At 39.9% G+C, this 14790-nt stretch overlaps 1 protein-coding gene and 1 long non-coding RNA gene across 4 annotated transcripts in view; one reads left to right on the forward strand and one right to left on the reverse strand.

Annotated features, from left to right (window-relative positions):
• Window positions 1-5200: 5200 nt before the first annotated feature.
• On the reverse strand, window positions 5201-7150 carry LOC148021177 (uncharacterized). 2 transcript variants are annotated; one of them, XR_015694686.1, is made up of 4 exons: window positions 6599-7150; window positions 5835-6375; window positions 5544-5740; window positions 5201-5435 (listed from the first exon to the last, which is right to left on the reverse strand). It is a non-coding gene; the product is annotated as an uncharacterized LOC148021177 (long non-coding RNA). The 2 variants fall into 2 exon arrangements; XR_015694685.1 differs by having other exon boundaries at window positions 5201-5740.
• Window positions 7151-10837: 3687 nt separating this feature from the next.
• Window positions 10838-14790, forward strand: part of LOC148021178 (uncharacterized) — a 37268-nt gene continuing 33315 nt past the window's right edge. Inside the window, exons 1-4 of one of the 2 annotated variants that reach the window (XM_087699015.1) lie at window positions 10838-11264; window positions 11789-11923; window positions 12140-12315; window positions 12406-12531. In XM_087699015.1, the coding sequence (XP_087555141.1) occupies window positions 10937-11264; window positions 11789-11923; window positions 12140-12315; window positions 12406-12531 (765 nt within the window). In that variant the 5' untranslated portion in view covers window positions 10838-10936. The remainder of the gene's footprint in view (window positions 11265-11788; window positions 11924-12139; window positions 12316-12405; window positions 12532-14790) is intronic. The other variant, XM_087699016.1, reaches the window with a different exon arrangement.

Below are 14790 nucleotides of genomic sequence, written 5' to 3' on the forward strand. Positions count from 1 at the left end.
TTTCCCACTTTTTTTCTTTTTTCCAACCTCACATTCCCCTCTCTAAAGTTTTTCTTCATTAACTTAGGCCATATGCACACAAACTTTCTCTTCCTGACTTGTGTGATTCAACTTGAACATTCCACCTAATCTCAAACTTGGCATGCTCAACATTTGTCATTTCATGCATTGGCAAGTAAATCCAATGAGAAAATAACTGGAAAATTTTGTCTTTTTCTATCTCTCATGAAAACCATGAAATAATTGAATATATGACCTATTAGATGCTTTCAGGGTATAGACAAAAAATCCTCTCAAAATGGTGACCCGCTTTGCATGGATGGTAGCTAGTTGCATATCATTAACAAGATCAATAAAATATCCCTCCACCACTGTTTGCAACACCTCTATAGCTAGAACATTCCACTTGCATGGTGTTAGGCCATCAATCGGTCCCAAAAGCTCGTTAAACTCATGAGCCACAAGTCTTGCAAGATCTCTCGAAACCACCTCTTGGAATGATGCCTTTTGTATCATGATCTCATAGTATAAATTTTTTGATATAACAAATTGGTTGAAGAATGAATATTATTTTTGGGATGCCATAGCTGATCGCAACTTCAAGCAACTGAAGGAGATAAAGAAAATGCAAATGAATGTTTATGACCAAGAGATATTAGCCATTCTTCATGCTATTAAGAAATAACGCCATTACATCTATGGCAATCGATTTAGAATTAAGAGTGACCATTGAGTCCTTAAGTACATCTTGACTCAGTCTACTTTGACTCCTAAGTAGAGGAGATGGGTGGCAACCTTGTAGAATTATGATTTTCACATCTCTCACACTAGGAGAAAAGATAATGTAGTGTTGATTCACTCTTATGGATGTGGCCATGCAGAATGTCATTCATATTGGAATTGCATCGTGATTGGATTGAGGAGCTCCATGAAGCCTACTTTCTAAATGAAGAATTTAGCCACACATTTCAAAACTCACAACATGGAGTAGTGGAAGAAAATTCCCAATATCAACTTAAGAATGGACTCATATGGTCCCATGGCAAGATTTTCACCCCCCCACACTTCTCCCTTTACATAGAAGATCATGGAAGAGATGCATTCTTGCCCCACTGCTAGTCACCCAGGTATCTTCAAGACATATGATAAAATTGCCAAAAGTTTTTAGTACTAGGGCCTATGGAGAGATGTGAAGGATTTTGCCTCTAGGTGCATTCCATGCCAACAAAACAAGGACAACACTCTTAAGCTATATGATTTAATATAGCCCTTGCCTATCCCTGAGGGAAAATGGATGTGTATCACTATGGACTTAATTATAGGCCTTCCCACAATGAAGAAAGGATAGAACATCATTTATGTGGTAGTATAGAGACTCACCAAAGTTGCCCACTTTATCCGTACCAAGATTCAATATATAGCGTCTCAACTGGCTACTTGGTTTATGGAGCATGCATTTAAATTACATGGACTATAGCAAATCATAGAGCATGACAAAGATGCTAAGTTTATGAGCAACTTTTGGCAAACAGTGTTCAACTCTATGGGCACCAAGCTCACTCCATCATCGACATACCATCCCTAAATTGGTGGTTAGTCAAAGAGGGTTAATAAATGGCTGGAGACCTACTTGAGGCATTTCTGCCATGACGTACAACATAGTTGGGATTTGTGGCTCCACTTGACTGAGTTTGCATACAACAACTCCATTCACTCTAGCATTGTAGTTTCTTCATGTGAGGCACTATATAGGTATAAGGTCCCCCTCCCTATAGTCGTGTTCAATGATAAGATAAACCCTCATAGCAAAGAGGAGTTAAAGCACACAATTTAAAAAGCCCAAGAGCATATGAAGCTGTATGTTGATGAGAGGCAAAGGCACATGGAGTTCCACAAGGGAGAGTTGGTCCTTTTGAACATGTCAAAGTCCAGTTGCTCCACTCTTAAGGATGGCAACAACAACAAGCTAGCCCACATATTCTAAGGCCCATATCAAATCATAGAGTTGGTGACTTGGCTTATTACTTAAAACTCCCTTCCTCAACCAACATTCATGATGTGTTTCATGTCAACCAACTGAAATCCTTCATGGGTACCTTAGTGGACTGTGTGGAGGAGTTACCTCCATAGATGAAGAAGGTAAAATTCAATATACCCTTGAGTCAATCATTAGACAATGAGATAAGCATTTGAGGTCTTGATCCATCAAAGAATATCTTATCAAATGACAAGGCCTATCCTTAGAAGAAGCATATTGGTGACCAAACACCATTTTGAAATATTTTCTCCACTTAAGAGAGGCTCAATGGGATAAAGAGTAGTTGTGCATGACTTGTTTTGGTCGTAGATTGCATACAGATAGTAAATTATTTTAGAATATATTTGTACTTGCATTAATTATAGCAAAGAGCTATATACATGGGTTGAAAGTACTCACCATAAGCTTTGTTTTGACATGTGGCAAGTCCCATTTGGAGCAACCCATCAAAAGTTATGGTAGATTTATACCGAAAGACATGTGGTGGATAGCATGATGTCCATAATCTTCAAGACCTCATTTCTTATGAATTGGTGGCCAAATCTCCCATGTATCAATGCCTATTTCATGTACATCATTCATACATACCTATATGCTCCAATTCCACTTGGACATGAGCTCCCCCATCCAACTTTTCTTAGTCTAATGTTAATCAGAGTAGTACTCTACAACCCCACTCTTGAGCCACCAAAGTAAGTCCCTCTTTTTTTAAAAAAAAAATTAGGGAAAAAACATTTGGGATCAGGATGGAGTGTAAAGAGTGAGATTGCGTTTATGAATATGGATTAAATAATCCATCAAGCATAAACTCCAAAGTAGATAACATTGCTTCTTATCCCCCTCGTTCCTTTCCTCTTACCGCTAATCTTGTAACTAAGATTAAAATAGATAAAGGGGCATCGTTAGAGTTAAGATTAAGGTTAGATCCCAACATGCTTATAGTATGCTATCGGTCATTAAGGAATACTTAGGCCACAAGGGTGGTCCCCCTTTATTGTGTATAAATATGGAAACCATGGAAAAATACATAGTCACATTGACGAGATATAAAAGGTGTAAATGGACTCGATTAGGGCATCCAAAAATTATCAATCAACTAGTCTCTTCACCTTCTCCAAGTTTCCATGGCTTCTTCCCATTCTTTTTCTCTCCTTCTCTAGTCTTTTTCTCTTATGCTCTCTCTTTCTCTCTCCTCTCTTCTTCCTCTCTAATCCTCTTTATTACGGAAGCATGTACGAGACAACTTGTTTTGCTGCATGTGAAGTAGTATGGTTAAGGAGGATCCTATGGTATATGGGAGTGCAAGGTGAAGCTCCAACAATGCTAAGATTATGACAATCAAAGTTGCATTGCCATTGCTAAAAATCCAATGTTTCATGCACACACCAAACACATTGAAATTCAATATCACTGTGTGTGATTTGATCAAGGATAGGATAGTAGAACTTGTCTACAGTCCGCAACAACGAAGGAGATATAGCAAATCTCTTCACCAAAGCTCTTACAAAGGATTTGTTTTGAGTTCATCTTCAGAGACATAGCATTGGGCCAAGGATGTAGTTTACTTGATAGAGTAGTTATGTTGGTAGTAACTCAAGGCACAATGCATCGAGTTACAAGGTGTGGGAGTTATCAAGAACCCCTATTTTGGGGTTCAAGGCTACAAAAGCAGCCCTTGGTTAGAGGGGCTCAAGGGGACCAATGGCCCCCTTTGACGAGGGTCTAAGAGCAGCACCTCACCCCAACGATAAAGGGAATATTCCTTGGATGACTAGGAAAGGTTCATAATGTGGTCAAAGAGGCCGACCAGACTCCCTTACTAGGCTATAAAAGAAAGACCCCTCCCAAGCTATCATCAATCTATCTTTCACCTAGTCAAAGTTCTTCCAACTAACCTTAAGCTCTTCACCTATCATTTGTTTGGATTGCCATTTAAGCTTCACAGTGCAAGCACACAGGTGGACAAAGCCATCTTTATATTAGTTTGTTTAGAATTAAAGAAGTTTCTATTCTTCTCATATTTGTTGTGTGTATTATCTACTCCTTGTTAAGATTATATTTGATGCAGTGTATAATTTTTACACATCCCCGTTTGGAATCTTGGGAAGTCAACAAAAGTCAGTTGGTTGGCCATTAGCAACATGTGTGGTGGGCTTAGGGTGGAGAATATAAATAATGATCAAGTGGGTAGGGTTATTAGAATTAATGGGAGAGGCCTTGTTGAGGGTCTTAGTAGTAGTAGAGTTCGAAAATGGCTAACTCACAAGGAACTAGACCTAAACAAAACTAATGGAATGTGGGGGATTAACACCACCATGCAGTAGTTGTTTGATGCGTTTGAAAGATTGTGGATGCTCAAATTGCTAGTCAAGGACAAGGTGTTTACTTAGAGGGTAATGGTAGGAAGTATATTTACCAAGGAAATGTTGAAAAAGAAAGGTCTATCGAATGGAAAATGTGAATGCAATGAGAAGAAAACTTTCAACCATGCCTTCTAGAATGGTCACATAGTGGCCCAAGTATGGCAATCAATTTTTAGCAATTTAGAATTAGCAATTTAGAATGGCAAAGTAAGGCAAGAGAAAGTCAAATATGGTATACTAGGAGAAATTGGTGGGGTTGAGAGGGAAAAAATCCTTAGCCTACCAATATCTTAGGATCTATACTTTACAATCGATCTAGGAAGATTAGACTTTTGCTCTTTGAAGGGGTTAGGTAAGCTATGGATGCTAGAAATGTAGTATTCAAGGTGAAATGGTTATGGGAGTTTATTAGTGGAGGAATGGCTAGAGATTTTGTAAATTTGCTATTTATAGTTATCACTTTTATTAATAACTTTTGGGTTTGGATGCTCCTCAACCACAAGTATCGATGTAAATCTCTATATCTATACTATCTCTTAATTTCGGATCTATTGAACTTATGACCAAACTTGACAAAAGTCTATGTTGCACACTTCCCAAAATTTCAGAGAAAACAAAATTTTCAAGACACCCAATTTTTTATTTTTCGTTATGGACTCTTGTTTGGTGGCCCTATTGGGCGGCTCTATCTAGAGAACCTAAAAAAGCAGGTGCACAAATATAGCTAACAAACCAAGTGCTCAAACATAGAATCCCTCTCAAAACCTCTCAAAAATTACATTCGAAGAACGGAGAAGAATGGAAATTAAATTTCTTTCATCGGAATATTTTCACTACATTGGAGAAAGACTATGAACTCTTGTTGGGTGGCTCTATTTAGAGAACCAAACATAGCTATATTCTAGGAAATAGGTAAAGAAAGCATAGAGAGATTATGATTATGGCAGTGAACATGCAGCTGTTGCAGAGGCTAGACTTGCACTTATGATACCCCATGCCATCTTCCACCATCCGATCCTTGCACACCATCCAATCTTTACATAAGGAATAGCGTTGTCAGTGTTATCGTGAGCTTCTAGATAGGTCAGTATCTATAGTGATGCTTCTGATTTTCAGATTTGAGATTGAGATGATTGCCATACTTATGTTTGTGAATCGTGTGCTTTGCAGTTTCAAGCACAGCAGAGGTTGCAGCACTCAAGTGACGGACTTCTGCCTTTTGACCTCCCTCATCCCATACGTGCACAAATAAGTAAGCAAAATGACCTGTGATTTAAACTATGAAGTTTGTCGAATGCTCGCCTGTGTCTTTGTCTGCATTCATGGTTGCTCCCTATTTCTGCCCAAAGAGAAAGAGAGATGGAATCAGTTGAATGCACCTAAATGACACAGAGCTTTGTTGGATATATTATAGACTTATCGAAGCCTCTTGCCTGGACTCTTCTCGCCTATTCTCCCTAGAAAGTCGTAAAATATAATAGCACTGGCCTTGCTTACAATTGCCGTGAAGGGCATCTTCACCTCTTTCTCTTGTCGACAAATGTAGTCGTTACAACTCGTTGAATGCTCGCAATGCCTGTCAGCTCCCTTCCAGATATTTGATTGCATAGAGAGGTCCTACTACATCGTCTGGTAGAGATGGAAGGCATGGTGAGAGACTTGGACAATACCGCAACAGCTGATGCTTCGTGGCAGAGTGGGGGAGTGCAAGAGTGGGAATAAGACTAGAGAGATAGAAATCAGAAATCAGAATGTGACTGTGTTAAGCTCCCTTAACAAGCTTCTTTGGCATTCCCATTGAATTGAAATTGAGACACCAAACCATACATCCTAGTGAAGACAATCGATGGATGCCAAATTATGTATGTAGCTCAAGCTGTGCACACAGAAGTGTCTAAATCGAATGCCGAGATTTTACCCTCTCATCAGGGATACAGACGGCATTGGGATCAGCTCTGCAACATCAGCAAAATCCTACAGCATACCAAGAAAGGGAACTTATGAGAACAATTTAGATAATAATACCCATTCAATTACCTAATAGCCGACTAAGTAGCAATGTAGCAAAGTCTGATGAGGGCATGAGACTCCTCACTAGGTTGTAGCTTATAGCGAGCACCACCACACAGAAGAAAACAGCTACCAGGAGATAGGAATCAGAACATTGTAATACGAAAATAAGTGCAGAAACAAGTACCGATGCTTTTAACCTTTCGAGACATCCTACTCTTAATGCTTTCGAGATGCTTTCGCCCCCACTAACAAAGCCTTTGAATTGAAGAATGCGCTTTGTGTGATGGCCTACGCCTTTGAATTTAAGACGCGCTTTGTGTGATGGCTTGCTGCACTCGATTGGGAAGGGCTTCGAATAGAAATCTGTCGAAGAGGACGAGGGCCTGTGCCTTCGAATTCAAGAACGTGATTTGTGTGATGGCCTGATGCACTCGAGTGGGAAGAATGAATAGGAATCCGTCGAAGAGGATGATGAGCACAAAAATCTGCAGGCAGAGAGAGAGAGAAAGAAAGAGATGGGCTTCGTGATGCACTCAGTGCCCTACAAAATCTGTCGAGAGAGAGGGATGGTTGAACGAACAGAAATCTGTGGAGAGAGAGAGAGAGAGAGAGAGAGGGAGAGATGGAAGGGGGATGGTTGAACGAACAGAAATCTGTGGAGAGAGAGAGCGAGGGATGGGCTTCGTGCTGATTATTCACTCCATGCCGGGTTCAGATCTTTCGAGAGGGAGAGAAGGATGGGTTTAGCCCGCCAATCTGTTGAGAGAGAGAAGACATTCAACGAACTGCAGAATGTGGGCCTACCACGTGGCAGGCCATTCATGACGACATTGACGATTGACACCTATGCCCCCATCATCGGGTTCCCACTCTCCTCAATAATACACGCACTAGGCGCTCCGCGTCTAGACTCGCCCCGGTGTTTCGCGCTGGGACAGGCGCAATTTTCGCGGCGAGGGCGGGTGCTGGACGCGTGGCACCCCCCTCGCGTTTCTTTGTTGGGAGGTTGGGGGCTGCCACGTGGCACCCGCCCCCAACCTCCCCTTAACTAATAGTAAAGATTAGGTTATAATAATAATAAGATTATATGGTTTTTAAGAGAAAAAAGAAATCCATATTAGGCCTTACATCTGACTTTTTTGTTTAATTAAATTCCTAATTTTAAATTGGATTTTCGTTTAAACCTCTTTTTTTTTGAGACAAGATTGCAGTTGCATGCCTACTTACTACTTATTACCTTCCAAAGAGGCAATAAGTATGTTTCTCGAGGAAGTATACAAATTAGTGCTCTTGATGGTACAACACATACATATAATTTAATGTGCAATTTCTTAACTCTTCATTTGTATTGTTGTAAAAACACACTAGCATTATTGTTGTTATAATAATATTATCATTTTTATATATTTAAACTTGGATATTTATTAATGCTTCTCTTTAACAAGACATAGTATTTGTATCTTATCTTACTACTATATTATTTTCGATGTAGGTTTGGAAAGCCTTCTATTTTAGTATAGATTTTCCTAGTTGTTACTATGTTATGGTGTGTAGAATGTTATGTTTGCCTTTTTTCTTGTTGGATAAGATTTCAAATATTGATTAAAAGCCTCTCTCTCTCCTCTCTCTCTCTCTCTCTTACTTTAAGTATTTGTATCTTATCTTACTACTATATTATTTTCGATGTAGGTTTGGAAAGCCTTGAACCTCCAAAGGGCTTCCGGAACCTACCCTATTTTCTAAATCTCCCTTTTTCAATCAAACCCCCCTCCCCTCCCCTCTTTCTCATTTGTAATATCTCCTTTTCTATTTCCCCTTCCCTTTTTCCTTAAAGCCCTCCCCCCTCACCTCCCTTTTTTTAATTAAAACCCCCTCCCCTCTCTCACACTTATAATCTCTCTCTTTCTTTTTCCCCTCCCCTTTTTAATTAAATTCCTCACCCCTCCCTCCCTCCCCCCCTCTCTCTCTCTCTACATTTCTAGGGCCTCGATTCTCTCTCTCTCTCTCACCTAGAGTTAGATTAAACTTTTTAATTAAATATTGTAAAACTTTTTTTAATTTAAAGCTTTTCAAACATAGTTTTTCACACACTTTGAGAGGGAGATAGAAGAACAATAAGAAGAAAAAGGATAAAACGAAGAAGATAGAGAGAGGGGGAAATAAGAAAGAGAATAGTCTTTTTTAACTAAATATATTTTTTCTCCCCTTCCCCCCTCTCTCTCATGCATAGGGCCTAGGTTTTCTCTCTCTCTTTCTCTCTCTCTCTCTCTCTCTTAGATTAAACTTTTTAATTAAATATTTTTAAAAGCTTTTTAATTTAAAATTTTTTGGACACACTTTGAGAAGGAGATAGAAGAAGCAGGAGAAGGATTTAAAAAAGAAGAAGAAGAAAAAGAAAAAGTCAAAGAGAGAGACAGAGAGAAACCATATAATTTGAAAGAGAGAGAAAATAGAAGGAGAGAAACGGAAAGAGAGAAAAGAGAAAAATAGAGAGAGAAGAAAAAATGTATAGAGAAAAAAAATTGAAAGAGAAAGAGAGAAAAAGAAAAATAAGGGGAGAGAGAGAGAGAGAAATCGAGAGAAATATACAAAGAGCATAAAAGAAAGAAGATGAGAGGGAAAGAGGGAGAGGGAACAGAGAGAAAGAGAATTATAGAGAGAAAATATAAAATTTAAGAGAGAGAGAGAGAGAGGGGAAAATAAAAAAGGAAAAGAGAGGAGAGAGGGGGGAGAGACAGAGAAAAGAAAAGGAGAAAGAGAAAAGAAGAAGAAAAAGAAGACATAATTTGAACACAGAGAGAGGAAAGCTAAAATTTAAAAGAAAGGGAAAAGGGAAAAAAGTAAACAGAGAAGAAAAAAGGAAAAAAGAGGAGAGAGAAGAAAAAGAGAGGAGAGGGGGGAGAGAAGAAAAGCAAGGAGAGAGAAAGAGAGAGAGAGAGAGAAAAGGAACATGTAAAGAGAATTATAGAGAGAAAATATAAAATTTAAAGAGAGAGAGAATAAAAAATAGAGGAGAGAGAGAGAGAGAAGAAAAGTGCAGAGAGAAGAAAAGGGAGGAGAAAATAAAAAATTTAAAAGAGAATGAAGAGAGAGAGAGAATACGAAAAAAGTAAAAAAGAGAAGAGGGAGAGAAGAAAAAGAGAGGAGAGAGGCGGAGAATAAAAGGAGAGAGAGAGAGAGTAAGAAGAAAAGCAGGGAGAGAAAAAAAGAAGAGAGAGAGGGCAGAGAGAGAGAGAGAGTAAATAAAAAATTAGAAACAGAGAGGAAAAAGAGGAGAGAAAGATGAGAAATAGATTGTTGAGTGAAGTTGCCATGCAATAGCACGACAACTTCACTTGCTACTTTGGTGCAGCGAAGTTGCCGTGAAGTAGCTTAGCTATTATATTAGTTAAGATTCATAATTTCATGTTTTATTTTAATTGTGTAAGTAGTAGTTCTTGCTTTTCTCATTTCTATCATAGCGATTGCTTTAATGCTTTGATGTTTGATGCACACACACACACACACACTCTCTCTCTCTCTCTCTCTCTCTCTTTTCCCATGTATGTATGGATGTTTGCAATTGTATACTCTCCTCTCTTTCTTAAAATACCTATGGTTTTATGTGTGTTGCATTTAACCTCTCTTTGTGTGTTCACATACTTTTTTTTTTTGGTGTGTGTGAATATGTAGGAATGGAAAATATTTGGTGTTCTAGTGCTAAGGATATTTGTGGGGCTCTAAATGAGCTTGCATGTGCTCGCAAGCACGCAAAAACACACATAGGGCATTGAAAGCCCGTAATGAGAGGGCTACGAAATATCTTGAAATGAATTACAAGTCCTTGGCTAAGGACTATGGAAACTTGAATGCCTATGTAGAGATTATGTTTAATAGGTGGTTGAAGAAGATATGTGGAAGGTCCTTTGGTGGGGGAGGAGACTCGAGAGGTCCTTTGGGGGGGAAGGACTCTCCTCAAGGGCCCATCGTGTGCATAAGTGGATGCATCCTCCCTTTCAATCAAACTAGGCGCTCTATGCCTAGACTCGCCTCGGTGCCGGGGTGGGCATGATTTTCGCGGCGAGGGCAGGTGCTGGACGCGTGGCACCCGCACCCACGTTTCTTTGTGGGGAGGTTGGGGGCTGCCACGTGGTACACGCCCCCACCTCCCCTTAACTAATAGTAAAGATGAGAGGGGAGGTTGAGTCCCTAAAAATTTGTATGTAAAGATTCAAAGGAGTGCAATAGTTGATGAACCATAGATTGTGTCGAATGTGCCTTTGATGGCAGATGCATCATGCTACTCAAGAGGGGAGTGGATTCTGGAAGAGAGGTAAACACAATCGCTTCCTAGGGCGGCGCGCTACTTCAATTAATTCCAAAAATACAAGAAATATTTTTGGGGGGAGGTTGACGTGGATGCTAGCGTGCGGGATGACGCATTGACGCCAAGTGGAAAGCGAGCACTCGGGAGTCGGGAGAGCGGACAGAACATCCCCAAATTCCCAGGACCCAAACGCAGGAGCCGAGAGAGAGCACGCACATGTCCTTCCTTCCAAAGCCGCCATTTCGAAACCTAACTGTTGCAACATCCATAAACTCCCGCGCAAGCCCTCGCCTCCGCATCCGCCATCGCTGTGTCTGCTCCAGCATGGCCAACAACGATAGCATCAACGTCACGGCTTTGCAACAGAATCGAGTGGAGCTCGTCAACCGTGGCCACCATGGGCCTCCCATCTCCATCCCTATCCTCGGCCTCGGCGTCTACCTCATGTCCCCGGAAGAAGCTTACAAGGCTGTCAGCTTCGCTGTTGACTATGGCTATCGCCACATCGACTCCGCGCATCTCTATGACAATGAGCGAGCCGTTGGTGAGTGCATTCCTTATAATCCTTCTCTCATTAGGACTTCTCAAAGTTTACTCTCCGTGGCTTCAAGAACTCGTTGAAATTCAATCAAATCTACACTTTTTGCAATAGTACCTTTACAACGAGAACGATTCCGAGTAGAATTCCATCAACAGCCACTAGTTTTTAGTTCTTTGTACTCATCTATGCCTTCAATTCTGTATCAATTATCCCTCTAGAATTCTATCAAATTTACCGGGCGATTTTATATCATCCATTCCTCTGGCATTCAACGAGGGCTACTTGTTCTTTCCGCTCATCGATGGCTTCAATTAGTGTCAAGAATGTATTGTACTCTACGACCGAGTGATTGCTCTTATTGTCGTCCGAGAGACCCTCAGGTGTCCGTATCTGCTCTTTGAATCTGGTCATGATAACAGTTGTGGCAGGTGGAAAGTTTTCAGGAGCTAGCGTACTTGTAAGAATGGCTATCCTATTATAATGCATGGGTTAGGATGATGGCTCATAAATTTATTCTACATGTGTAGGGAATGCAATCCGGTCAAGTGGAATACCAAGAGAGGAGATTTTTGTGACAACAAAACTTTGGGATACTGACCAAGGGTATAGCACCACCTTAAATGCCTTTGATAGGAGCTTGAAGGAGCTTGGCCTTGACTATGGTGGGTATTCTAAAGCTGATTTATGAATGTTCTAGTAATGTAACCCTGATGATGTGATATTCTCCCTGTTATGTTACTTTATATATGTCTAATTGGTTTAACTTAGGTCTTCTACTGTGATTCTAGTTGCTTTAAGCTGATAATTAGGGTTTTTAAATGTAATATGGCAAATTCTTTTTGTGTACTTCATAATCTCATGTTGTCTCCTGGGTTTAGTTGATTTATACTTGGTACATTCCCCATTGGCTGTGCGTAAGAGGCTTGATACATGGAAGGCAATGGAAACAATTCTGAAAAGTGGGAAAGCAAAATCAATCGGTGTTAGTAATTATGGTGTTCACCACCTTAAAGAGTTGTTTGGAAACTGTGCAATTAGGCCTTCCATAAACCAGGTATGCAGACGCTATGTTGCAGTGTTTGCACTTGATCCATCTTTAGTTATTTGTTGAAACGTGCAGTTCCAAACTTTGATACTTGTGCAGATAGAACTGCACCCTTTCAACCAGCGGAAGGACATTGTCGAATTTTGTGAGCAAGAAAACATTGTAGTGGAGGCTTATTCTCCTCTCACAAGAGGCAAACGACTGAAAGATCGCACCTTAGTTAAGGTATCCCTTTTTACACAAAAAAAGCAATCCAGGTCCGACTATTTAATCTGATAACAGAATGCTAGCAATGTTATGTTTAGTCAAACTGCTAGGATGAATGTTCCTCCTCTTCCCTTTCCTACCGCTCCCATGTCTTCTGCTTAACTCAAAATCTAGTGTCGGATTCTGTTCACGTGTGCATGAGGAGTGTGTTCATGTCTCTGTGTAGTGAAATCAACACGGTATCAAGAATCCATGCTTGGATCTAGGTGCCCACTCCTTGAGGTTTTTGATAAGCTGCATGGAAGAAAGGACAACCAAAACTTAAGTATGACAGTTGTGCTAATTAGCTTGACATTGCTTATGCATACATAGCTATTGAGTATGCGAGTACACCAATGAAGGTTGATGTGGAAAGAACCTTCTGCAATGGCAGTTTGTGGCACAGATATGATTGTGACAAAAGATGATTCAAGGAATGCATTGGCTCCATCAGGATGTCACAGCTGAATACATACTGGGCTTACAAGGGCATCATGCTTAAGAAATCTATCAAACGGGGTTTTCTTATGTTATTGCCACCCATCCTTTGCATGAATGTATAGATACACCTGCTTTGACAGCTTTATTCTGTGCTATTGTCACCTGTCCTTTGCTTGAATACACATTGGATCACTGATATAAGAATATGCTACATTGATTGCAACTTTGTGCACAATTCTATGCAAATTGTTTGCGTTCCACAGATAGGATAGCTGATGTACAAGCATTGATGAGCACACTTAACCTTTTGGGGGTCTGTTGCTGGTCTAAATGTTGACCTTATAAGATGGTTTAAGAGCAGTTTGAATTGGGTACTGATGCTTAGAATTCCTAAGCATATGAAACATACTAACTTGAAAGTTAAAAAAGCAACATATGAAACCAAATTTTGATTCTAGAGAAGCCTTTTCAAGCCAAGGCTTGCCAGCTCAAGTGGAAGTGAGAATATGTGCTGAACGCAAGGTCACAGGTTCTATTCTTGCAAGCAGTGGTGGGGCACCCATGGAAAAGTGGATGTTGAAAGGGCCTATGTTATAGTTCCCCTTGTTGGCTTGTCAGCAAGGTGGAGATTGTAAAAAGGGCCAAATGTTGAAACTTGGGGTTGGCAAGGTTTTGGGTGTCCCATCCCAACAGAGGCCAAGATGTTAGCATAGTATATTCAACCAATACAAAACCATGTCAATGCCTGAAAAAATAGTTTTTGTTCCAATGTTGAGAGAAATGAGGATCAACACTAAATAAGCGCCAAATTTTGAGTTGCTTGGGTGTGAATTTGACCAAAAGCCCTCATATTTGGTAAAAAATGAGCAAAATTGATGAATTTCAATGAAAATTTTACTTGAATAGAGCCACTGCTGATGTAGATGTTGGATTATATCTTGAATTCATGAATTTATACAAACTTTGACAAAGCCTGAAATTATTGGGAAATTGAAGAGAAATTTGAATAAATTTTGTAAAATTTTCACCTAGATGATGCTTGAAGATGAATCAACCCTCAATTTCGATGAAGGATGTCTAATCCTTTAATTTGTTAATGAATTTGGGCGAAGTTTGACAAGTTTGATATAAAGGACTCAAATTTCGGCACACGAAGGCAGAATATTGTGATTTTGAGAGAAAATAAGAAGAATTTGTGAGAATCCCCAAATTTGTTAACAAATTCTAGGTCAAATTTGTAGTATTGATTGAGAAACCCCAAATTTTGACAAATCTATGCTTGTCAAGGGGTGTGTAGGTGAACAAAGGCGAATAAATAATACTAATAATTTTTTTGAATTGGTTTGGATTCTTCACCAAAAGGCAACAAGAATCAGGATGTTGTGATGACGTGTCGATATGGTAAGCTCTAGGCGGTAGGGGTATGATCAACAAGGCGCTATGTCGAGGTTAGAGCATGTATTGGATCCTAAGCAAATGCCAATGACCCCTCATGGTCCGAAGTAGAGAGAAGCCCAAATTAGGATGGAGCGTGGGGTCTTTAGCACACAATAGAGGGAGGCACAATGAATCCAAATGGAGCGATTTGGTTTATCACATTTTGGGTTAAGAAGCATTAACTCATGGATTGTTGGCTCAAGCAGGACATGATGAGAATAAGCATGTTGAGGACGAGAGATCTTGGGTGGTGCTTTAGATGGTAGGTTACTTGTAGCTGGTCATGATAGATAGGCAGCCAACATAGGGTTATGATAGGCAGGTAGTTGGTGTAGTAAGAATTGTCTATACACAAGCCGA

This window comes from Lygodium microphyllum, chromosome 18 (genome assembly GCF_053477565.2).
Source record: "Lygodium microphyllum isolate KBCC chromosome 18, Lygodium_microphyllum_v1.1.10, whole genome shotgun sequence".
NCBI classification, from domain to species: Eukaryota; Viridiplantae; Streptophyta; class Polypodiopsida; order Schizaeales; family Lygodiaceae; genus Lygodium; species Lygodium microphyllum.